The sequence below is a fragment of the Gopherus evgoodei genome, chromosome 3 (assembly GCF_007399415.2).
Source record: "Gopherus evgoodei ecotype Sinaloan lineage chromosome 3, rGopEvg1_v1.p, whole genome shotgun sequence".
NCBI classification, from domain to species: Eukaryota; Metazoa; Chordata; order Testudines; family Testudinidae; genus Gopherus; species Gopherus evgoodei.
Window position 1 is genome coordinate 224,084,333 of NC_044324.1, and position 26,654 is coordinate 224,110,986.

At 44.9% G+C, this 26,654-nt stretch overlaps 1 protein-coding gene across 2 annotated transcripts in view; it reads right to left on the reverse strand.

The window, feature by feature from the left end:
• Positions 1-19,326, reverse strand: part of ATL2 (atlastin GTPase 2) — a 57,252-nt gene extending 37,926 nt beyond the window's left edge. The window contains exon 1 of one of the 2 annotated variants that reach the window (XM_030558258.1): positions 19,219-19,325. In XM_030558258.1, the coding sequence (XP_030414118.1) occupies positions 19,219-19,267 (49 nt within the window). In that variant the 5' untranslated portion in view covers positions 19,268-19,325. Of the gene's footprint in view, positions 1-19,218 lie in introns of both variants that reach the window. The other variant, XM_030558257.1, reaches the window with a different exon arrangement.
• Between the last annotated feature and the right edge of the window lie 7,328 nt (positions 19,327-26,654).

The following is a 26,654-nucleotide window of genomic DNA, read 5'->3' on the forward strand; positions in this document are numbered from 1 at the left end:
GTTTTGAATTCTAATCCTGTCCTCCAATGTGTTTGCAACCCCTCCAGCTTGTTGATATCTGAAACATTTGCAGGCACACTCTCCACTACATTATCCAAGTCATCAATGAAAATATTGACGAGACCAGCCGCAGGATTGACCCTTGCGAGACTTCATTAGACACACCCTGTCAGTCTGAAAGTGAATCACTGATTAACTACTCTGATTTTGGTCTGTCAACCAGTCGTGCATCCGCCTAGTAATTTCATCTAGGCCACATTTCCCAAGCTTGCTCAGAACACAGTCATGTAGGCCTGTGTCAAAAGCCTTGCTACAATCAAGATATATCATTTCTACTTCTTCCCTCTCTTTCTCCCTCAACCCCTCACCTGCTTGGCATCCCAATAAACCTGTCGAACTCAGAAATTAGATTGTTTGGTATGATTAGTTCTTGCCAAATCCATGCTGGCTATTCCTTATAACCCTATATCCTCTAGGTGCTTACAAATTGATTGAGAGTAATTAGTACTAGTTTGGTGTTGTGACAAAGTTCCTCCTCTGCCTTGGTGGGTTCTGTGCTTCCTGGTGGATTTGTTGTCTCAGAGGTTTTCGGCAGTCCTCAGCTTGGCTCCTTTTGTTAGTGGCACAAACCTGTTGTTCACTAGGCTAACCTCATTGCTGGCCAGCATGGGGAAAATGAGGACAATCCCCAGAGTCTCTGCTGGCTCCCCTAATGGGTTGGGGGACAGGTCAGAGACCATCCCCTCTGGTGGGACCCACAGTCCAGATCAACTCCTCTTATATAAGAGAGTGGTTGGGGGGATGGGGGGAATCTGGGCCCGCCCACTACTCCATGTTCCAGCCCAGGGCCCTGTGGATTGCAGCTGTCTAGAGTGCCTCCTGGAACAGCTGCATGACAGCTACAACTCCCTGGGCTACTTCCCCATGGCCTCCTCCCAACACCTTTTTTGTCCTCATCACCGGACCTTCCTCCTGATATCTGGTAACACTTGTACTCCGCAGTCCTCCAGCAATATGCCTACTCACTCTCGGCTTTTCACCTGTTTCTTGCTCCCAGCTCCTCGCACACCCCTCCCTGACTGCAGTGAGGTCCTTTTTAAACCAGGTGCTCTGATTAGCCTGCCTGTCTTAACAGATTCTAGCTGCTTCTTAATTAGCTTCATGTGTCCTAATTAGCCTGCTTTAACTGCCTTAAACAATCAAGCTCCTGATTGTTCTGGAACTGCCCCTGATACCTTACCCAGGGAAAAGGGACCTGCTTAACCTGAGGCTAATTTAGCTGCCTTCTATCACTCTCCTGTAGCCATCTGGCCTCACCCTGTCACAGTACCCACAGTGTTTGCCTTATATGCATTTTACAGTAATTTCATTCTGGAAAATTAAAACAATAGTTTTACCAACTATTCAGTACACTGTATCCCAAGAGAAGACAGAATACTCCACTTCTCTGCTCATGGTTCCCCTCCCACTTAGACTATTCAGATTGTAGTCTCTTTGGGGCAGGAATGGTCTTTCGTTAAGTGACTACAGAGTTTGTCTGCACTCACCACAACAAGAACTGGTTACAAAAGAAAAGATCAAAACCTAAGATTATTTCCTAACACCAGGCTTCTGTAAGAGTGTTGAATGACCTCTATTCATTCCATCTTTCTGAAGCCTATAGGAAAATACTGCCTTACATGAGAAGTAAAATCAGCTCAAAATTTAGCAGTAAAAAATTACTTAGGGATACTAGTATGAAAACTGCTTAAAGGAACAGTTTGCTTGGGGCCTTTTATGTTAAAACATTTGATACAGTAACCTTTTTAAGTAAGTGCCAGCTTTTTTAAAAATAGATGTTGTTTTGCTCCTGTGTTGATATTTATAAGGGAAAGGCTGATACAGGAGAATCTGAAAGGGAGTACACAAAGTGTATCACATGCAGAGTCAACTGAAAACACTCAGGAAGTTTGTCTCGATAACTTTCCAATCATAGTAATCTCAGGCTTTGCTTGTAAGCTCACTAGATACTGTATCAACATTTCAGATAAATATATTTTAAAGTTTATAGCGGCCCCTTTTAAAGGGAAGTTTATTATGATCAGAAAGTTTCCTATTTGAGCTTTTGGATGTAAAGTTTGAGCTAAGATTCCAAGCTAGTTCTTGAAGAGTTTTATATAGTGTGAAGAAGCATAATTTAATTTAAGGCACTGGTCAGATCTTTTCATCCATCTAAAGGACTGGCATTTTTAAGTCTCTCTCCTTTCTCTAGTGAGAGAGGCCTGAGTGTGGTTACTGTTTTGGGGTACTGAACTGAACAGAGAAAGTGTAGGCATGTGTGAAATTTTAATAGAGTTACTAGTTCTCTTAAGGGACAGATGTAAATAAAATTTACTTTCCTTTAGTTAATTTATAAGCACGTTTACAATATCTAAAATATTTCATAGTTCAATTATGAGATAGTTCTGCTACACTCCTAAGTGATAAAATGATTTTTTTTAAATCAACAATTGCTATCTACACTTTTTTCCAGTTGTCTTATTTTGTAAATTCACAGCAAGATTCCCATGAAAGTTATGGCACCACTGCAGACTTCTACACATCACTGCCTTTCTATTGCTGACTAGCAAATGCTGCCAAGTAGCTCATTTTAAGGCCAGAAATATTTAAGTGTTTTGAATATTTCTGCTATAAATAGGATGGATGAGTTAAGTCCCAAAGACTTGTTTGGAAATCCACAAGAATAAGGGGGAAAATGAATATTTACCACCCCCCCCATCCCTTTCTAATTACAGAAGTTCTGTTTCTTATGTTTGTTAATTCTGGATTGATTATATAAAACCATAAGGCGGCAAAGTACCTGAAGCTGCATGCCCATAAGGGAATGGGGAGAGAAGATATTCTGGTCACCTAGAAACCCAAGAAATTTCATAGCTAGATATACAAAAGAAATCAAAGGTCTATTTATTAACAGGTGTGTATACAATGGCAGAGGAAGAGTTCCCACTAAATGGTAATATTGGAACTGGTATTTTGTTGTTTAAAATTCAGGAGGAAAGGCAGGACTTTTCTGCAGACAGTACATTACTGAAGGATAGGTGGCAAAAAGTTAATACTCCTCCTCACCTTGATATATTCAGCAGTTCGCTTTCACACAAGTTGGGCCTCAGAAAAATGCTGTAGTGAGTATCTGCAAAGACTGTAGCGGTATGAAATGTGTCAAACCCAGCCAAATTTCAATATGCACTTTCTGTTTTGGGGACACCCTATGGATCAAGCAGCTGAGACAATTATATTCCCCTACTGCTGAAGAGGAAAGTTTGGTTTGGTTTTTTAAGGGTTGGGGACGGGGAAGGAGGAGACAGTAACAAACTTAAAAGTTTGTTTCTCTTCCTTCTCACCTAGAATGAGCTCTACCAGGACAGAGCCAAGCTGTACGATGCTGTTCTAGGAAATACTCTGGTAAGTTAAGATATGTGAATGGGGAAATAAAAATGCAGTATCGCAAGTTCCCCTGTCCCCAAAAGTGTCTTGTTTACTGCCTCCAGAAGTGGTCAGATCCCACATTGGGAAGGGAAGCAGAATTTGTCCAAACCTCAGGCAACCAATTTCTTGTATGTGAAAGCAGATTTAATAGCATGCATCATCAAACTGGGATTGTATTGAAATTTGTTACAGAATCCAAGTTGGCCTTGGAGAAGTATCTGATTGTCCAACAAGAAAAGTTGATCATCCTGATTTTTCCTTGACAAAGATGAATTTTAAATAACTGGTTGTGGTAAACCAGTGTTAGTGAAACTACCAGGTTAACTTTTGCTAAACGAGGGGGAGAAAGCTCTATGTAGGAAAGAACAGCATAAGTTCTTCCAGTATCAGCAGAGGAGAGGATGAATAGAAGTTAATGATTTTTATTTAAATTGGATTTTTTTATTTATTACGTAATTTTTTCTTGAATCCCTAAGTCTCATCCAAAAAATGAGGAAAAGGCTGCTTTTCTATCTAACGAAAAGAATTGGGGAAACATCTAATTTTTGATGTCAAGCTTTATAAATATGGCACAGTAGGTCAGCCTAAGCCACCTAGGAGACTGTCTCATCTTCAAAAGACTGAGTAGAAACTTAAGCTCCCATCACTTTCACTTAGATGTAACTGAAAAATTTCCCAGGTTAAGATTAAATAAATCAGTTTAATTCACAGAATACAGTTAATCCTCCTGTTTAATAAATCATTTAGTTGTACATTTGAAATATTTTGATAAGAAGTTTCTATATCCAAAACATTTAAGGTTGTTTTGTTTAATAAAAATAAGTTTTATATGCTGTTTAGAATTTAATTACAGTTACCATCTTAACACAGCTTGACAATTCATGAGCAAAAAGTTAAATGTCTAGTAAGTGAGCAATATCATTCACCATTTTCTAACATACCGAAAATGTACATTTAAGAATCTGAAAACGTTAAACTATATAACTGCTAAAATGAATGTATATAGTGTATCCTCCTAGGTAATCAAAAGAAATATCAAATATAGTGTAAAGGCTATTTAGTTGTAAATCAATGTGTTTTAATAGTTATGTCAACCAATGAGAATGCACCTTTCTTTAAAAGAGAAAGGAAGTACAAATGGAAAAGCTGATTAAAGTTGATCATTTAAATCGAGGTTTTCCACTTGGTGATTTAAATCAATCTGGCCTCCAAGAGGACTACTCAAGATAGACAGAATTGCAGCCAAACAAGCAAATTTCCTTTTCCTGGGTCCCCTACACCCCTCCCACATGAGTGCAAAGAAAAATTCTTATGCTGCTCCTGCATAAAGCACTTCCTCATAATAGAGGTATTAAGTTCTCCAGATCATCTCAGTTTCACTCCATTAAGTCCTGTTTACACTACAATTTAAACTAACTTTGTAACCAGTTGGTGGCACGGGTGACGCTAATACAATTTATATCTACAAACAAAGTGCATTTCTGTTACGCTTGGTCTACACTAGCAGTATAACTAGTCGGTATAACTATGTCACTCAAGTGTGTGGAAAATCTACCCAGTCATACACACTTAACTCCCAGTGTAGATAGCACAATGTCGACAGGAAACTTCGGTCACCATAGCTACTGCCTCTTGCGGAGGTGGATTAACACTACACCATCGGGAGAAGTTTTCCCATCAGCGTAGTAGCATCATCACTGAAACGCTGCACAATTGGACGAGTGTTGCTGCATTGCTGCATCATTTTAAGCACAGACTTGCCTTCTAACACCCTTTTTTAAGAATGAATAATGTGGAAGAGAATGACAAGATGGCAAGGATTATGAAAGGAAGACAAGAGGGAGCTGACTGTTTCCCTCTTTGCCATCAGTCAACCAGATGAGTGAGATTCTAATCCAATATTGCTGTAATTATTTCTGACCTTCACTTTTCTATACAGTGAAGATATATACACAGCAACTCTTTGTCACTGTCCTTTAGTCTTTAAAACCTTGTTTTCATCTGAAGGGACAGTCACCTTAATTGTGCTTCTGTCTGAAGCTTTACTAACCTCCTACGATAGGACCATAATAGTACTATAACCAATACATGGAAGCTTCGCTCCAGTTTATTTTGGGCATCTAAGAAAGTATATTGTCAGTTTCCTCGGTTTGTGTGGGTCTTTTTTAGAAACAGAAACATTACAGTGACAGAGCTGACACAGGGACCCCAAGCAAGTACAATAATGGATTACTTTTCACTTTGAGCTCTTTTTAGCCAGTTCTAATGCTCTATAAAAATAGGAGGCTAGTCATGTATTTTGTACTACAGAATAGTCTAGTAGGATATTTGGTTAACAAAAAGGACCAAAAGAATGGTATGCCTGCAATGCAAAGTACTTAAATGGCATGTTATTCTTGATTATTCACATTCTATTAGATGAGCCAACTTAAATCCTCTTCACACTCCATACATCTCTTCATACAATCAAGATTCCTGTGCAGTGTCTGAATGCTCCATAGATGTCTCCATTTCCATTCTAAGTTTTGTCCATGAAGTACTGTATGCCCATTTTTATATGGGATCTTGAATACGGCTCTTAAGATTAGTTCAACTTCCATGTATAATACCATTAACTTCAGTTTATACTAGAAGATTCTTTTCTTCACTGTTAAACCTTTAGGAATGTGCCATGTGAGAAGGATTCAGCAGCTGACCCACACAAATACTACTTATTTCTACAGTACTTTTAGAACTAGCCGATTTCTTGCATGAAGCTTTAGGAATGTTACATTTTTACAAAAATGTGCATCTTAGAAATAAAGCTATACATAAGATTATCATTATAAATGTAACATCTAAGGAAGCGCTACCTTTCTAGAATTAAGGTTTAAAAGTCCTGTTAGCATTTAGAGACAATACTTGCTTTTAAATACTTTGTATTTTACTTGAACCCAATAGATTTCACTAACTGCACAGCTTTCCCAGACAGAACCTCTTCCAGGGCGGTCTTCTAATGTAGGTGAGACACCCAAATCTTACAAACCCCACAACACTACTATACACAGAGCACATAACACAACCAACATGAAATAATGTCCCAACCCCATAAAATTTAATCTAAATTCCACTTCCAACAAACAGAATAGCAACAGTGATGAGAAAGTATCTCACTAAAGCTAATACTATGGAAATATAATATTTAGAATAAGGCGTTACTTTATACATGAACAAGTAACAAGAACTCTTCACATTACTTTTTTGAGCTATTAAGTGTATTTTGTAGGTTTACATTGTAAGGAAACTGTTGTCAAGGAAAAAGTTCTCTCTTTTAAATAGAAGATACTTGGTCACAACAGCAAAGAATCCTGTGGCACCTTATAGACTAACAGATGTTTTGGAGCATGAGCTTTCGTGGGTGAATACCCACTTCGTCAGATGCATGCAGTGGAAATTTCCAGGGGCAGGTATATATATGCAAGCAAGCTAGAGATAATGAGGTTGGTCACAACAGCCACCAAGACTACATGACAGGCTTTGCTGCTGAAATGCTCAACGCCATTCTGTGTATTTGCAAGGAGTCAGGATCTATGCATGAAAGCAGGATCTTGGTGCTTTAAAAATTGACCTTTTCCCACTGCTTGCTCCTCACCTGAAAGTGATACTGTGAGAGTTTCCACAAGTTGTCAATCTTCTGTGCTGTGACAGTATGCTTTCTGTTCCTAATTAGCCCCCAAACCAAAGGAATCTCAAATCCGACCACATTAAGGCCTTGTCTACCCTGGCAAGTTTCTGCACAGTAAAGCAGCTTTCTGCATTATAACTCCTGAGACGTACACACTACCAAGCCACTTAGTGCGCAGAAACTGCGCAGCTGCAGCACTGTAAAAAACCACTGAGAGGTGTACAGCTTTCTGCACCAGGAGTACAGCGCTGCGGTGCCAATGTAGACACTCTGGTCGATTACAGAGCTGCAACTGGCCTCTGGGAGGTACCCTACTATGCCTGTTCTTGCCTCTCTCTGGTCATCTATTTGAACTCTACTGCCCTGCCCTCAGGTGACCAATCATCCCCACCCCATAAATTCCTTGGGAATTTTGAAAGTCCCCTTCCTGTTTGCCTGGTGATATAAGCAGTGTCTCAGCACATCTTTCCAGCAGACGAGGTCTGCTCCACGCACCAGGAAATCTCCATCGTGGGGAAATGCTGAGCTGCTGGACATCATTAGCATTTGGGGAGAGGAGGCTGTCCAATCCTAGCTGTGCTCCGGCCATAGGAATGATGATACCTACAGACAGATTTCACAAAGCATGACAGAAAGGCCATGACTGGGACACACTGCAGCGCAGGGTCAAAAGTGAAGGAGCTGCGGAACGCATACCACAAGGTGCAGGAGGCAAACCATCACTCCGGTGCTGCACCCATGAGCTGCCGGTTCTACAAAGAGCTGGCTGCAATACCCGGTGACGACCCCACCTCCACTGCAAAGGCCATCATGGATACTTCAGTGGCTTGCATGCCAGTCAAGCGTGGACTGAGACTGGAGGAGGAAATCTTGGACAAGGATGTGGAGGGGAAGGGAGGCCCAGAGGCAGAGGACAACTCAGAGTCAGAGATGCATACAGCCTCCGGAGCTCTTTTCTACCCCAGAGGAGCCTACCAATTACAGCTGTCGGAACTTGGCGAAGCACAAACAGAGGGTCCTGCTAAGTGGCTTTGATTTTGGGAATCATTGAAGCAAGTTGTTGGGGCAGGAGAGTTGCAGAAAGCAGGCTTGTGTCTGTATGATGCACATACCACCACATGCCTAGTCTGAGCTGTGGAACAGGGTGTTGATTGACTCCCTCACTTCATGGGAATCTGCCTCAGATCACCAGAAACCTCTCATGGAAATACTGGTCAATCCGCTGCCGCAGGTTCTTTGGCAGCGCTGCTTCATTTCTTGCCCCATTAAGAGTAACTTTCCCATGCCACCCTGCTGTCACTGGGAGGAGGGGCAGGCACCACTGCTGCACACAGTTGAGCCGTATAAGGGCCAGAGCAGACGCCGCGTCTTGATTCCCTGCTCACCCTCAGCAACGAGCTATCTTCCATAATGAACACAGCCTGGGGAAAATGTGGGGACAGGAATGATTATAAGGCCCCCTCATAGTGCTGGCTCTCCCCAAGAGCCACATGCCCAGTGTACAGTACGGTCCTGGAACAGTGACTTCCCCTGCCCCTGTGGTTACTCACCATTTGGAGTGTCTTGTGGCTCATGTGTGCTTGCCGGGGTCAGCCAGTTAGAGACAGGTATATGAATAGTGGCTGTGTTTTAAATCAGTAGTCTGTGTGTGGCAAACAATACTACTTCTGTAAAATGTTGCATTTTGGCTTCACAGATATGACCTTTCTGTGTGAGGTCATGATGCACTCCACAGCTGAAAAACAAGAATTGAAGGAGTGGCAGGACAGCAAGAGGAGGGACCAAAAGGAGAACGCTGCGCACCAGAACGAAGACACAAAGCGGCTCTTAAATGCTACAGAGCGTCAAGTGGACACGCTCCAGGCGCTACTAGCACTGCAAACCAAGCAGCTCCACTCACGCCCTCCCCTGCAGATGCTGTTGCAAAACTTTTCCATGCGCCTCCCATACACGCCAACACACTTATCAACCTCCTAGCTTTAACCATCCCGGGACCGCACCTTCTCCAGCGACTCTCCTTTCCCCCATCCCCCTCGGTGCTGATTTTTTTCTGGCCTCTCTCCCCAATCCAGTAGTTGTTTAATGAAATAATTGTTTTGGTTTTAAAGCAAACAGGCATTTTTCTTACACCTTCATAGTGCATCATCTGCACCAATCACAACCACCTCCGAGCATTACAAGAACTGTACTCCCAAGCATTGCAACAATTAGTGGCTTTCAATTTCAAATTGCTGCCTCGAGGCATCCCTGATCCTTGTAGCCCCGTGCTGCACCCCTCTAATAACTCTGGTCTCTGGCTTTCACCCTTTCCTTCACAGATATTATGGAGTGTACAGCATATGGCTATAAGACCAGGAATATTGTAATTGGCCAGGTCCCATACAGGCAGCACCAGCAGGCCTTTAAATGGCCAAAAGCATACTCAAGAGCCATTCTGCTCTCTCAGCCTGTTGAGCTACTTCTTGCCGCCGGCAAGGTGCCCAGTGTATGGCTTCATAAGCTACGGCAGTAAGGGGTAGGCAGGATCTCCCAGGATCACAATGGGCATTTCAACTTCCCCTACAGGGATCTTCTGGTCCGGGAAAAAAGTCCCTTCTTGCAGCTTCCTGAACAGGCTAGTGTTCCGAAAGATGCATGCGTCATGCACCTTTCCGGACCAGCCTGCATTAATGTCCGTGAAATGCCCACGGTGATCCACAAGCGCCTGGAGAACCATTGAGAAATACCTCGTAGCTAGGTGGTCTGGTACCAGAATTGGAATATGCAGGCCATCTGTCACCCCTCTGCAGTTAAGAAGCTCATTTGTGCAAAGCCATCCAATGTCACGCATGTTGCGCCAAGTCATGGTCTTTCAGAGCAGGATGCGACTTAAGGGGAAGAGATGCTCCGTGGAATAGCTGCCCAGAGTGCACCATTCTGAATACCACTGCAAGTATGAACATGCTATTGTGCAGGCAGCTGACAGCATGAACACACAAAAGCGATTTCCCTTCAGCACTTTGAGTGGCACTGTAACAGCCAGCACTGTAACTCTGCCAGTGTAGACATACCCTAAAAAGATTCAGGAAAGCAACAGCCACTGCCAAGAAGTAAAGAAAGAAAATTGGCTCTTCCTTCTATCTTTTTACCTACTCTCAAGAAAGTTACGAGACATAAGTGGTGCAAGCCAGCCCCTCGGGAGTTTGGAGGGGGCACTAATAAGATTTGGCTTATGTACAAGGTTAAAATAACTGCACTTCACGACACACCGTCTTTATCTCAAATTGAGCTGTATCACTCGGTGAGAACAACTTTCCTGGACTGTGTAGTGTAAAAATGCAGACCCTGTATCACAGAACACGCACTTATCATTTCAATAGGATTCTCCTCACATTTTTTAGTTTGATTGAAAATGAAGTTTCATTTTACTGGTAGTCATGCAGTACAAACTGTGCCAACATACATGTTAAATATTTTCCTGATATCAATAAGTTGTTTATACAATGCAGAGTTATAAAACAGACAATGTCATGTTAATCTACTTTTTCCTTCCATCTTAGTGTGTGACTGCAGCTTTACTGAAGATGTTTTGGGGCCTGATTCTGATTTCACTTACACAGTTTTGCACCAGTAAAACTTAACATGACAGCCATATTGGTTATGGCAGTGATCCATCTAGTCCAATATCCTACTTTCTGAAAGTGGCCAATGCCAGGTGCTTCAGAAGGAACGAACAGAATAGGGCAATTTTGAATGATCCATCCCATCATCCAGTCACAGCTTCTGACACCTGGAGGCTTAGGGACACCTGGAGTATGGAGTCTATTCACCAAGATGGTCAGCGACATGTCACTTCATTAAGCATAGTTCATCACTTCTGTAATTATTTTTTAACCCAGTTATATTTGAATAATTATAAGCTAGTTCTAATTTATATCAGTGTCTATGCCTATATTTTGAAACCTATTTTGTAGATCTATGGATTTTTTATTTGTGCAAACACGCAAGGAAGAAAAGTTGAAGACTCAGGATGAATGTCAGATTCTGGTTTTCATTCCAGTTCTTGAAGAGCAATCCACTTAGATCAATAGTGATGTGCAAGTGCCATCCTGCCATGCAGCAGTGCTACATTCAAGGTCAGTTGTGCAACAGCAATTAAAGAAACCATGTGCTCATCCTCTGGGCAGAAGTTTAAACACGAAACTGAAGTTCTTAATGGGGGGCCAGCTAGAGAAAAGGAAAGATATCAGAAACTGGGAGGGGGAAGTCTCCATCCAACAAGGAGAAAACAGCAAAATATTCCTCTTTCAGAGAGGAAGCCATGAGCAGGAGACCAAAAAATGAAAGGGTTACAATTTAAGTCCCTTCCTATGATTCCCTGTGTAGCCTGGCACAAGTCACCAAAACCATCTCCATTCCCCACTCTATATACCCTGAACGATAATATGGAGATAGTATTTACATTCCTCACCGGATTAGTCTTTGAGAGGCATTTTGCAGATGCAAATAGTGCACTGATCTAGCACTTTACATGTTCACATTTCTAGTGTGTCTGTTCATGACTACTGAATTATTTACTGCTATTGCGTGAGCTGCAGGAAGAAAATGTTCTTTCCCCAGCTACTCTTTGCAGGATTTCCCCTTAGCTCCTAAATAGCTTAAGTCTTGATCATTTAATTTTTTCCCCATCCCTAAATAGCAGCTAACCACTAGCCAATATCAAGGGAGGCTACAGGAATACACAAGCACTTCAGAATATTTGATATGAGATTGATTAGAGGAGGGTCAACTGCATTTTTAATGTATTTTCAGAGAGAATCTTGTTTTAGTCCAGTCTCAAAGGTCAGATTAAACATTCCCATGAGCACTGACAAATTTCACATAGCCAACCGATACAAAACCTTTGGGTATTAACACGAAATGCTGATTTGGAAGTTGAGGCGGCTGGCTTTCTGTTTGGAGAACTTTCCGGAAGTTTGTCGTCTAACACTGCACTCCTGGGTGGGTCATTGGCAGCAGGTACAAAACCTGGGACCTCCAGTTCTAAATGCATTTGCCTCCACTGCATGAACCAGAAGCCCCAGCTGTACTAAGACTGTAGCACAGTGGTCCCCAACCTTTTTGTGGCCAGTAGCACATTCATGTTTTCAGAAGAGTGTGGCGGACGCCAACAATTTTTCAAGGCTTATTTTGTATTTGTACATTAAATGATATGAAAATCATCATATTTACTATTACATAATATGAATCCATAAGATATAAAGGGTAATTTTACATGTGAAAGGTATTAAATTATTTGGCAATTACTTTCACCTTACCATGTGAATTTGCTCTTTTTTATCTACCTGTAAGAAAAATTGAGTTTTTACAAAAAATAAATATCATAAGCAGTTTTCATCTTATTTATTTAAAAAAGTAAAACATAGTTGAACTGCTGGTCCAAATGTATTTATTATTGTTACTTTAACATAGAATGAAGCCTGCGGCCCTGGAGTTCTCTGTCCCCAGCAGGCACGGTGACGAGGTTTCTCTCCCATGCTGGGCACTAGGCAGGTTCCACACCTGTCGAGGACTGAGAACACTAGCACCCGCAGCCTGCAGCCTCGGAGTTCTCTGTCCCCAGCAGGGGCGGGGCCACGGCTTCACCCCGGAGAGAAGCCGCAGCCTGGTGCCTGCCGGGGACAGAGAACACCAGCACCCACAGCCTGCAGCCTCGGAGTTCTCTGTTCCCAGCAGGCACGGGGCTGCAGCTTCTCTCCCCTGCTGGGCACTAGGCGGGTGCACATAAATGCCCCGGCGGGCACCACATTGGGGACAACTGCTGTAGCACGTTCATCAATCTCTGTGTGTGGCCCACAGAGTGTGTGGGTGTTACATCCAACTTAAACTAACTTGATTACCTGTGTCTACACACTACTAGCCACTACTTGAAAAACAGTTTGTTTTCCAGATGTCAATGTTCCCCACTTAAAGTCAGTGTAATACATAGATATATATTATAGCTAGTCTGATTAAATATTTGCTTCTGAAGTGACTTTTTTGCCAATCCAGAATTTCACAGGAAGTTAGTACTAAAATGTGATCGGTCCACTGAAAAAAACATAGCAAGTGTATATGCTACACAAACCTGGTTGTACACAGTGGTAAAATAACTATTGTCTAAATTTCTCTGCTTGGCACGTGACAGCTATCATGGTTTGCACTTGAACTTGAAAGGTTTCTCAAGACAACGGTTCTTAAGCTGTGTTCTCTGGCACTTTCTGGTGGTCCACAGAATGAAACAGCAAGGATCACACAGCGGGAGTGCTGCATTGACCACTTCATGCAAGCTTTATAGGACCGATGCCAAAGGAATACCAATTGAAAATGAGGTTTGTTTTTACTAATTAGTTAGATTTAATAGCCAAGATTACAGTAATTGAAAGCAAAAAAGTCTCTTCATACAGTGCTTTTATGCACAAAGTAAAGTCAGTTTTCCTGTGCCCCTTGCAGACAGTTTCTCCCTTGTTGCCAGAATTTTTTTAAAACTTAGATAAACAGTGCCCATTAAACAGTATGCCTCAAATCTGTCAGACATGGGAGACTTTTTAAAGTTAGTATATTTCAAGAAGTTTGAGTTGAGGGTCCCTTTAAGATACTTCAGATAGCTACCAGGTATTAAAAAATGTGACTGGCCCAATCCGCATGCCACTGCATGAGGGAAACTTCCAGTTTATACAGCGCAAACAAAATGTTCTGATTTTATTTTGAACATCTCTTAAAAAAATCAGTATAGTGAAACTTATTGGGGGCTTTCTGCAAACAGCTGAAGTCATACAGTTGAAGCATGATATGATCAGCTACTGATTCCCCCGATAAGTACTCAAACATTTCCTGTGAAATTAGTTGCCAAGAGTTATTTCTATTTGTACAGATACCCTTACTCCTTTCAGACTACTGCATGACAAAAATTAACTGAAATACTGTTCTTAAATATCATTAACCTGCTTTTATCCATAAAAGGAGACCATTCCTTAGAACAGATTAGTTTGCTCTAGTATTCATGTTACAAGCATAAGTTCCAATATTGAAATTGGATTCATGTGGGCAAACCTATGCAGAGTTCCACTGACACTCAACTGCAGGACTATGGCAAAGCTCTGAACATATGAGGAAAATGATCCATCAATGCTCAGAGTAAAATATTTTCATTGTAACAGGAAAGAGGCACCACTGCCAGACAGCTCAAACTCAGATCTTAGCTTATTGAAGTGGTTCTGTTTTCACAAAAAGCTAAATAGAATTCATTGCAATGTTCAGAAGTCATGTTAAGTTTAAGATTTCAGAATAAGTATAGGTATTTCAAAATTCCTCTACAGTATTTGGATTGCAAGAATTCCAGCATGTGTAAACAAGAACTATATTTTTGGGATTTCACTCAGCTTGGACAAGACTAAGAAGTCATTTTTAATCATTTAAACTGTTAGTAAATCAAGTGTAAAATGTTGGTCCAGGATGGATTAATGAAATGCATGCAAGTTGGTGAACTGCAAATGCACAGTTCAACACTGTGTATACACACACACACTGTTGCATGTAAGCAAGAATGCAAACCACTTCAAACTCTGGATTTTAAACTTGATATTGTCCCTTTGAACTTTTTGCACATCATTCGAAGAAGTTCAGGTTGTTAAATGGACACAGCAAATCTGCATGTTTATTGATACAGTGCAATATTTTAAGTGACTGGAAATCTTACTTGGGACCTAAAGTACAAGACGTCGGTCATCTTGCTTGATCTATAGATTATGTATTAGGCTTCAAGTCTTCTGCTAACTGCAGTTCCTTGCTTTACTGCTGAATATAATAAATAATAATATAAAGGCAAGCTAGCCCCAGGGGCTGCAGTCAAAACTGGAAAAGCTTTGATGGTATCCTTTGAGTATGAAGTTTGTCCTATGTCCATGACTGCTCAGAACTGAGTAATCAGATTTTGATGTGGTCTAGTGTGTTTTGACAAGGATATGAACACTGTCATAATTTTCTATTTCCTCTTATCCTAGCCCTGGTGAAAGGTTCGCAATTTGTGATTGTCATACAAGACAGAATATTACAGTTATGTTTCACTCAGTGAGAAGAACGTGAATTTAGTTCTGTTCCAATTCTAGTCTGTACTTCAGAAGTTCACTGCCACCATTTTTACTGTACTGGCAGTATGACCAAGCGAGCTTCAGGACTGATATAGCTCTGATGTTGCCATTAAGAACACTAGTGATGCAAGGGAGAAGACAGTGGAGTCAATGGTGTTAGAGTCTGTCCAGTCTTTCCTTAGACCATCCCCTCCCTATTTTCTCAAAGGCAGCACACTTTACCCTGAAGGACAGAACTGCTGTTGAACAAATATAGATTTTTAATGAGGAAGAACAACATCATTAAAAGTTGTAAGTTAAGGGAAGTGTTTAGGTTCCGTAAAGAAGTATATGACACAGAAGACAAGTTACAAGCCAGATTTTTAACAGTATATAAGCACCTAAGTCCCATTGAAATCAATGGGTGTTAGGTGTCTAATTCCCTTTAAATAACAGCCTCTATATACCTATCTTATTACACTTCCCTCCTGTTCTCCAGATGTTATGAATCTGCCAATGTGCTTTACATGATGGTACATACGACACAGAAAGCTCCTCCAATGCTAAGCACTGATTTAATGTGAAAGCAAATGTCTTGCTAAGGTAGTTCCATGACGACTTATGTTCTCACTTGAAGTGTTCCTGTTTTATGATGAGAATGCTGTCACAGTGAGGCCACTTGTTACAGGTGAACAGATTTTATTTTGACCTATAAAAAGCTAGGAAATCCACAAACTGGTAATTTACTGTTGAAATAAGTCATGAGAACTGTGTCAAAGAACGTAAGTAATTTCAGATCTTTGACATTTGATCTTCAGACTATTTTAAGTTACTAAGAGCAGCAACACTGTCAAAAATATTCAGATATTCCCCCCTTTCAACAGGTTTGCAGAGTATCTGATCTGCAACTTCCAACTTCTACTTCTGCCAAGATGTCTCCATATCCAGCAGCAACTGTATCACCACTAATCAATGGCAGCACATGGTATCCACCAGTCAGCTTTTGGTTAATGCTGACTTCAACCATGTGGTTTTCAAACTAAGTGTTAGAATCATGCAACAGTGTAGTTACAAAGTGTTGCAAGTCTGCCCAAATTACTGACTTCAACATTCAACTGAAGATATTACATTATATTCTAACTCCCCAAGATCCTATGACTTTGCAAAACATTGCCTGTCTTTCTAGCTCTCAAATCAGACATTCACATGTTCTCAAATGTTCGTTTTTTTCCTGAGCCATTCTGTATGACCTTAGACTCAAATATATACGAGTCTAAGTAGCAAACCCTTGAAGACAGAAGGTCCCATTATGAAGAGAGGACTTGCTACAACAAGAACATTGACGCTCTACTGTACAAATCTGCTTCCATGACAAGCAGCATGTTTATACAAGCACACTCTTGTAAGGGGGCAAGGAAAGTCTAGTTCTTCTTCACAATCTCTCTTCTCAGCTAGTCAGTAAAATTTCACAACCAGAGCCCACTTTAAATGCTGTGAACAGAACCAGTAAGCACAGTACCTATAACTAGGGCTGTTTCAGTTTTATTATTTGAATGAGAAAATAAATTGCTCCCATCATTTAGGATTTGAGTCATTAAGGTTTTACATGGCTTAACATTTTAATCAATATTAAGTTTCCTGCATTTCCCATCATCATAGTATCCAAATGCTATCATTTGCCTGGGTTTATTTACAGAGTGATAAGAGTATTACAAATTGATTCTCCCTGAGAGATTTAGCAACAATTATGCACATAATTTATCATGACATACACAAAGGCAAGGTCCCTGGGTCACTTGCCAGTTAGAACCATGTTGCAGCACAGGGTGAGGTCACTAAAATGTTATCAGTTCAATTCAGCATTGCCACAAAACTCCCTCTATGCACACACTGAGTGTGTTGCTCCAGACTCATCACAGTAACTATCTGCACAGGGGCAAAGCTCAAAGAACCTTTCCCTATGGAGGGAAAGGAGCTGAAAAGCAACAAATGAGGGAGTTGGAAGGGATAAAACTGGCACTTCAGGATTTTTGTTCTACTTAAAAGTAGGTCACAGCATAAATGAACCGCCAGTACTGTACTCCAATCAGAGCAGATTCCTCCAAGCAGCACTGCTACCGCGACTACAGATCACAGCTCCCACACCTACCAGCAGCAGCTCTCCTCCCCACCCACCAAACACAGGACACAATTGGATCCTTAAGTGTATGGACCAGACCCTGCCAGTCCTCCCCCCAAAAACGTGCTGGGCAGGCCTACTACATACAGCCTACCCCAAAATCCACTAGCAAGTACCTGCCACTGTGCCATTGTCCCATGTACTAAAATCCTGCCCCCTATATCCTGGGGAGAGCCTGCCAATCTGTGCCACTCACCCCATGCACCAGCCAGAGCCTGCCACCTCCATGCACCAGACAAACCTTGCCCCCCCATACACTAGCCAGAGCCTGCTACACTGTGCCAGCCCCCATGCACTGTGCAAGCCCTGCCCCCACATACACTAGCTAGAGCCTGACACCCTGTGTCTGCCCCCCCCCATGCACTGGGCAAGCCTGGCCCCCCATGCACTGGGCAAGCCTGACACCCTGTGCCCCCCCCCATGCACTGGGCAAGCCTGGTCCCCCCATACACTAGCCAGACCTTGACACACTGTGCCACCCACCCCCAGCAAGTCCTGCCTCCCATACACTAACCAGAGCCTGCCAACCCCCACCTCCCAAACACTGGGCAAGCCATGCCCCCCATACACTAGCCAGAGCCTGACACACTGTGCCTGCCCCCCCCATGCACTGGGCAAGCCTGGCCCCCCCCATACACTAGCTAGAGCCTGACACCCTGTGCCTGCCCCCCCATGCACTGGGCAAGCCTGACACCCTGTGCCCCCCCCCATGCACTGGGCAAGCCTGATCCCCCCATACACTAGCCAGACCTTGACACACTGTGCCACCCCCACCCCGGCAAGTCCTGCCTCCCATACACTAGCCAGAGCCTGCTTCACTGTGCCAGCCCCCATGCACTGGGCAAGCCTTGCCCCCACATACACTAGCTAGAGCTGACACCCTGTGCCCCCCCCATGCACTGGGCAAGCCCTGCCCCCACATACACTAGCTAGAGCCTGACGCCCTGTGCCCCCCCATGCACTGGGCAAGCCCTGTCCCCACATACACTAGCTAGAGCCTGACACCCTGTGCCCCCCCATGCACTGGGCAAGCCCTGCCCCCACATACACTAGCTAGAGCCTGACACCCTGTGCCCCCCCATGCACTGGGCAAGCCCTGTCCCCACATACACTAGCTAGAGCCTGACACCCTGTGCCCCCCCATGCACTGGGCAAGCCTGGCCCCTAATATACTACCCAGAGCCTGACACCCTGTGCCCCCCCATGCAGTGGGCAAGCCCTGTCCCCACATACACTAGCTAGAGCCTGACACCCTGTGCCCCCCCATGCACTGGGCAAGCCTGGCCCCTAATATACTACCCAGAGCCTGACACCCTGTGCCCCCCCATGCAGTGGGCAAGCCCTGTCCCCACATACACTAGCTAGAGCCTGACACCCTGTGCCCCCCCATGCACTGGGCAAGCCTGGCCCCTAATATACTACCCAGAGCCTGACACCCTGTGCCCCCCCATGCAGTGGGCAAGCCCTGTCCCCACATACACTAGCTAGAGCCGGACACCCTGTGCCCCCCCCATGCACTAGCTAGAGCCGGACACCCTGTGCCCCCCCCCATGCACTAGCTAGAGCCGGACACCCTGTGCCCCCCCCCCATACACTAGCTAGAGCCGGACACCCTGTGCCTGCCCCCCCACACGCACTGGGCAAGCCTGGCCCCCCCCGCACTACCCAGAGCCGCACACCCTGTGCCCCCCCCGCACTACCCAGAGCCGCACACCCTGTGCCCCCCCCCGCACTACCCAGAGCCGCACACCCTGTGCCAGCCCCGGCCGGAGCCGGACACCCCGGGCAGGCCCCGCCGCGGGCCCCGGCCGGCCCCGCGTTACCTGGCGGCCCCGCTCGCTGGCCGCGCCGCGCCGCGTCCCCTTCCGCCATCTTGTCCGGGTTTAAAATTAACTCCGCGTGACGTCAAACGCCGCCGCGAGACCTTTATCGGCCGGCAGCGCGCGGCGCCGCCAATCCCGCCCCGGCGCATGCCCGGCAACAGCTCCTCAGGCTCCGCCCCTTCACGGCTGGCGGCCCGGAGCCCGCGGGGTCCCAGCGCCGCCTCTTACCCGCCCTCTCTGGCGCCCAGGTGGGGCGCGGCAGGGTCTTAGCACCCCTTGTGTTACCCGCCCCCAGCGAGGGTTGCCAACCCTCCAGGATTGGCCTGGAGTCTCCAGGAATTAAAGATTCATTTTTAATTAAAAATGATGTCGTGATGAAATAGCCAGAAACACATCCAACTAAAATTGGCATCGCTACCCCAGCTGCAGGATCCCAAGCGGCCAGGGCCCAGAGCCCCCGTGGAGTCACCCCTGCCAGGACCCCCTGGAGTCACCCCAGACCCTCCTTCCCTGGAGTCACCTACACACACACACCGGAGTCACTACCCAGACCCCCAGAGTCACCCCCACCCAACCCCTGCTGGAGTCATCCACCCATCCCCCCAATTCACCCCTGCCCGCCCCTGACGCCTCCTCTCGAGTCACCCCTGCCCAATCCCGCAATCATCCCCCCAAAGTCCCTTTCCCCAGATTCACCCCTGTATAAGCAGAATGAAATGGGAGTGGCTGAGGCCCAAGCAAACTGGGGCCCCAAATCTTCCTTGCTGGGCTGCCAAATCAGCACCTGGTATGGCTGCAGTCACTCATCCCAGCTGATGTATCATACCAAGGTCGGGCTGCAGAACGTGCTGCCTCCTGGCTACACTATTTCCCTGGCCTTGGGAAAAGTCACTGATCACTCTCTGTTGAATGGGGAGAATAATTCTGACCTACTGCACAGTGAAGCTCCTGGGAGGGAAGGTGCTCTGGAGATATCAAAGAGTGTCCTCAGGATAGTGTTGGAGAGGGGAAGACAGGTGGAATCAGAATAACACCTCTCACTGTCTCATCTGTGACACGTCACCCAGGAAGCAGCCCAGAACACGGCATTGATGCCACTGGATTCACGTACCACTGCTGCAGCTGGCAGGCATTGCTGGAGATGTATCTGTGCTAGCTTAGGGAGCACAGAAAGGAGGTACAATGTCCCAGTGAGGGTTGTCACCAGTGGGGGGAAAAGTTAGGGGCTCTTTAGTGTCATTGAGAGACGCTGTTGAGACAGAAGCAGGAATTAGCTACACAGGCACCCAAGAAATGGCTTGCGTAACTGCTTTGCAATCTTAAAAATATTGACCCAGAATTGTTGCAGATCTGGATTTAAAAAACTTGGGCACCATAGTGACTGTTGTATCGCCTTGATAAATCTTGCCCTTTCAGATTTCAGCAGTCAATAGGGGTTGCTAATGGCATCAGGAGTGCTAAGTTCTGCCTCCAGTGCAATGTGATTGGGTTGGATCTGCCCATGATCATCATGAGTTGTTTTCCATGTCTTTTTATTTTTTGCACCTGTTTATGGCTGCTTTATGTTACCAGCGTCTACTGGTGAGTCTGGCTCAAATGTCCTAATCTGTGTTGTGACTCCAGGCACCTTTTTGCATTTCTATCTTCCCAGACCATTCAAATTGTCAATTTCTCTTGATGGTTCTCATGCATTATTGCAATGCTACAATGTTTGGTTTGGAAACACAAGGGGAACATTTAATTGCAAACAAAAATCACTCAATTTTCAGTTAAACTAAAAATAATTGAGGAAATATTTCTGCTGTTCTTGGGTTTTATAAAACTTTGTTTATACAAATCTTAAGTGGACCTCTCAGTGTCCCTTTGAATGGATAACTATGGGAAGAGTTGAGTTTGGCACATGAAAGTTTCACCTCAGAAATGCTCGCTACTGCTAAATGTCACCTGAACACGCACAATTCAATTAGCCAGGATAACTGTAAGCAGTCACTTGTTACAGCAATATACTTGTCTGGTAACTTAGCTCCATTTATTTCACTGTGGCAAACTTTGTAACACCATTTTGTCGGGATATTTTTGTTCTATACTTACCCAGAATTCCATAGGACATGTCTACACTTCCATTAAACACCTGTGGCTGGACTGTTTCAACTGACTCAGGCTCACGGGGCTCAGCCTGCGGGGCTGTAAAATTGCAGTGTAGACATTTGGGGTATCCCAGAGCCTGGGCTCAAGCCCGAGCACTACACAGTAGTTTTGCAGGATCTGAGTCTAGGACGCACCGTGAGTGAATGTATCAGAATCTGGCTCAGTAAATTAAGCTCCCTATTCAGAATGTAAAGCACTGCAGATGAACTAGTCAATGCAAAGCAGATATATTACCCTAAGACCCTTCAAAAATCAGCAATGTTATTGGAAGCAGAGAGAAGAGAAATAAATTATTTCAGACCAGAAGCTGTTTTGTGCGGCCTTGCAGCTGGTGGTAACGCATGTGTGTGACAGATGCAGAAAGCCAGCTCCTCAAATACCATTCATTTGTAAGATACCATTCTTTCTGGTGATGGTCTGAGAGCTGCTCTGGGGGAAAGAATAAACTAATATGAAATTTAGCTGTCATTATAATGATTTGCAACATGTGTTGCTAGGCACCAGCTGCAGGAAAGCCTATAGGTGCTCTCACCGGCTGGGTTTGATTTCTTTGTGGGGATCCCACACAAGTGAAAACTGACAGGTGCAAAACAGGAGTGGAGGCCAGGAACCAAATGTATTTAAAAAGGGGCATAATCTGTAGTTCTCAGATTGCAGCCATTGCTGCATAGTTTACATAGGATTGTGCCTTTAAACCCAAGGAGCAGGGATGGAATAGAAGAGGGATGGTCTGGACAGCAATATAATGCTTTATTTTCTGGCAGTGCTTCATGAGGCAAAGGAATACAGGTTCATTAGAAGTTTGCAGGCTGCCATCAGTGTGGGGGTTCCACCCCAGGACCCGCTGCCAAAGTGCCAGATCTTTGGCAGCAATTCGGAGGCAGGAGCCCCCCGCCGTCCAAGATCCCGGGCCCCCTGAATCCTCTGGGTGGCCCTGTTCAACATCAGGGCAGAATCTTCCCAGAGATAGCATCAGCAGGACCAAAATTGCATCACATTGCATTAGTCTGCTTCCTTGTAAGTATTCATCTAAAGAGAGAGCCAGAACATGGCCCCAGTAAGGGTGCACTGCGCTGGTCCTATAGTGCAAGGCAGCCTTACCAAGCTACCGGGTCTTCCCATCCCCTGCCCTAGGAGAATCCCTGGATGGCATAGAGCCAGCATCATTAGTCACCATGTAACACCTCATGGCCTGCTTCAGTGCTGCCGAGGACCTAGCCCAAAGGCTGAAATAATACACTTATTATGTTTGCACTGAGATTGCTGCCTTCCCCTTTATAGCAGATTGCCAGTTTCCTCGCATTTTAATTGGACGGCAATATGTCCGACTCTTTAAAACTTTGCAGCAATCTAAGGTGTGCTCTGGGCGTGAGCAGAACGATCTGGCAAAAGGGAGGGCTGCAGGCCCAGCCCCACAGCAGCAGTCATGCAGGAATGCCACAGGGTGTGTCCACACTGCACCGCAAACCACAGTCTGTGGGATCCAGGCCAGTGGGCTTGGTATTTCCAAGCCTGCACTTGCACTGAATTGTAAAGTGAGTCTCACAGCCGTGCTAACACACTCCTGAGGCACTGCACAGGCCTTCTGACTCAGGTCTGCAGAGCCAGCTGCGTCCATGCTGCAAAATGACAGTGCTTGGACCAGAGTCAGACTGAGCTGTGAGTGGACAGAAGTGTGTCTTGGGCTCAAATTGGAGTCAGAGCCCGGGGTTAGTGTCCAGTGTAGACAAACCCATCATGGCCAGAACATTCCTTACCTGAGCTTGCAGTGGTTATCCCCACACATAGCCTGTGCTCTAGGTACGCGGAGCAAAGCCAGAGTGCCACAGGGCTCATATGTCCTTCCACAGTCCAGACAGAACCACTGGGGAAAAGAAACCTGCTGCTCTTGGAGGAAGCCATGACAGAGGCACAGGCGGTCCAGGCAGGGATCGCTGGCTCAGGAGCATCATGGAACTTGCCCGTAATGGCTCCTGCTCGGGAAGGCCCCCAACAGGGAACCTGGCACAAGCTTGCAAGGACTCTGCCAAACATGTAGTCGTTGTCGCCAGATGGTGCTCAGAGGCAAACCCCCCTCCCCAGCTAGGAGGACTGTTATGAGACAGGTAACTAACAAGCCAGAGCTCTGGCTTTTCTCCTGTTGTTCTGCCTGACCCAACCAAAGATGAGTTACTGGAGCTCCCACGGACTTCCTGTCATGGCCCAGCACAGTTTGCTGGGGGCAACACCTACCTCTCTGCCTTTGCTGATGGCCAGTGACTGCCTGTGTGATAAGGATGTTTGCAGTGACATTGTAGCCCTTTTGGTCCCAGGATATTAGCGAGACAAGGCGGGTGAGGTCATACCTCTTATTGGACCAACTTCCATTGGAAAGAGAGACAAGCTTTCCAGCTGCACAGAGCTCTGCTTCAGGGCTGGGAAAGGTGCCCTGAGTGTCATAGCTAAATACAGGGTCGAGGAGATAGCACATAGAGTTCTGCTCCCTTTAAATAAATGACAAATCTCCCATCGAGTTTCCATTCAGTCGGCACAGGAATGGACTCAAGGGCTGCTGTGGTTATATCCAGTATTGTGCTTTGAGTGTAGATTAAATAAATGCCATTGCTTCATCTCTGAGATCAAATATAAAGATCAAGCCTTACCAGACCAGACACAAAGAAAACACAAGGCTCAGTCATTGCATACGTGCTTCAGATCAAATTGGAAAAACATGGGGACCCTTCGTTTGTCAAAACAGTAAAACCAGGTCTGAACACTTAGTGTTTCTGTCAATTCTTCTCAGCCTGGGAAATGTTTTCTTCATCGGTCAGTGTCACTTTTGGAATATCCCTTGGCCTGTTTGGCTCATCCTGGGCCTTGCACCTGAATGGATCTTTAATCATGCACCAATGTCTCAGCTGGTGTGAGTTGTCACCATTACTCTGACTTCACTGGAGAAACCCTGATGTACAGCAGCTGTGGCTTTACGGTGTCACAGCTCTGGACACAGGCCCGGTTAAGGATTGTGTAAGTGGTTGAATTGTTGTCTGCTGGCATGCAAAGGGTGCTAATTATGCAATGAAACCCTATTTGCATCCTTTGCTGTGATGTGGGCCTCCAGGAAAGTCATATTCCACAAGACAAGATTTACAGGCTCCACAAGCAGGCAGATGTTTTTAGCTTCATTTTCCAAAGGCAGGTTCAGACAAGCTGCACAGAGACACTGGCATGTTTAAAACAAGGATTTCAGTGTCAATTCCCACAGCAGCAAGGTAACTCAGAGCCAGGGTGATTGCAGCTTGAATTCACCGCGAAGCATTGCTCCATGCAGCTGCTAGTGAGGCCCCCTCTCCCCATTGAGAACAGCAGCCCCAACCTTTCCACAGAACTGTTCCAATTTACGAGGCTAAGTCTTGGGCTATACCAGCCAGCACCCACCACTTCCCATTCACCGCTGTGTGCCCTGATCCGCCGTGGAGTCAGGGCTGCTCCCAGTGAAGAGACTGGGGTTGCAGCAGCCAAAACCCACTGGAGTTAGAGCATGACCATGGAATGGGAGCCATGCAGCACGCTGGGGCTCTGCACATTGACTTGGAGACCCAGATTCTGCACCCCTTAGAGTGGTACCGGCTTTCTTGCAAATAGCGAGGGCGATGATATTCCTTGCTCATTAGATCACCTGCGGGCTGCTGGATTGCATAAGGACACCCCATCCCAAGGCTGCCTATGTTTAGCAGCGTGGGTCAGAGGCCTAGCACAGCTTTCGTCTGCTGCTAAGAAATGTTCACGAGCGGCATATTAGCCTAATAGTTTGGTGACAATATGTGACCCAGAAAACTATACTTTTTAATAAGTAATAAAATATGCCACTGTTTTGTTTCCGTGGCTTAAACTACATGTTAGACAAGTCACTTTTAAGAGCTACATGTTAGACAAGTCACTTTTAAGAGCTGAACAAAACACAGATCAGGTTACAACTGATCTCATAACAAACCCCAAAGGTACAATACTATATTGGCGCTCGTATTTTACGATTGCTTGGTTAATTTTGCAAAGGTAGGACATTCAGCCTGTGATTGTTATTGCCGGTGTAGGAGAAAAGAGTAAAATGGAGATGAAATATTACTCAGGGAGACTTCACACATTTGGAGTTGATCAAATGACACTCAATTTCCAGAGCTGATTTTGTAAAGCACATCACCACCTAGGGAGAAAAGTTACGGAGGGAGAAAGCAATTAAATTCACTTCCTCATTTTGATTGTATTAGATCCAAATTAATTTGAGATCCGGGATTAAGAGCTGGCCACCTGAACTCAGATTAAATCGTATGTAACCACCACAAAACATATTTTAAAAAACACAGCACACTTAGAAAGGGGTTATGAAACAGAAAGCTGGATTGAATAATAACACAGCAGCATTAAGCTGGCATGTCTGGACCGGTCATATAAAACAGGCCATCCCATCAGTAACAAAATACAAGCATCTCTGCATAACAGCTTTAAGGCAGCTTGGCCTTAAATAATAGAGCGCATTGTAAGCGATGTACAAAAAATGAAATTGGAGTGCCAGAGGGGAATAACTCTATATTAATTGTTCACATACCAATGCTCTGCTACCATCCAGCAGCCAGTCTTCCAGACCCTCTCCGGTTGCAAGTTTACTTGAGTTCACAGTAGTCAACATGTCCGCTTTAACAGCCTGAAACTCAGCAGATGCAATGAAAGGGACACAAGGTATCAACTGCCCTACTTGTCACAATGGGGTGTTGACTCTGAAACCTAAGGATGGCGATGTAAATGTAAATTTGTTAACTATTTCAGTGCCAATCATTTTAGCAGAACCACCCAGCTACTCTTCTTATCCAGCTGGGTTGGATATTATGGTTTGAAAGAGATTGTATAGTCTCAAATGCTTTGCCCATTCTAGCTTTAAACAGACCAATGTCTCTTGGTGATTGTGTGTGAGAGAAGCAAGAGAGCTCTTCCGATGTAGCTTCTCTCCTCATATAATAGTAAAAATGCCTCAGTGACACATGTGCCATCTGGTGCCCTCACCGTCCTCTGAGAGGGAAGTATCATTACCCTTGCCTTAGTGATGGGAAACTGAGCGAGAGACTTTATCACACTGGGAGTCCCTGGAAGCCTGGGAAATTGAACCCAGGGCATTAGTCCTAAGACCATCCTTCCCCCCTTCCCGTGTGTGGTGCTTGCTTGCCGTCCTACCCTCCAAGTCCCAATTTCCTTCAGTTTCTCTCCTTTTTCTCCACCATCCCTCCCTCTCTTCACCCCTCATCTGGTCCTTTCTT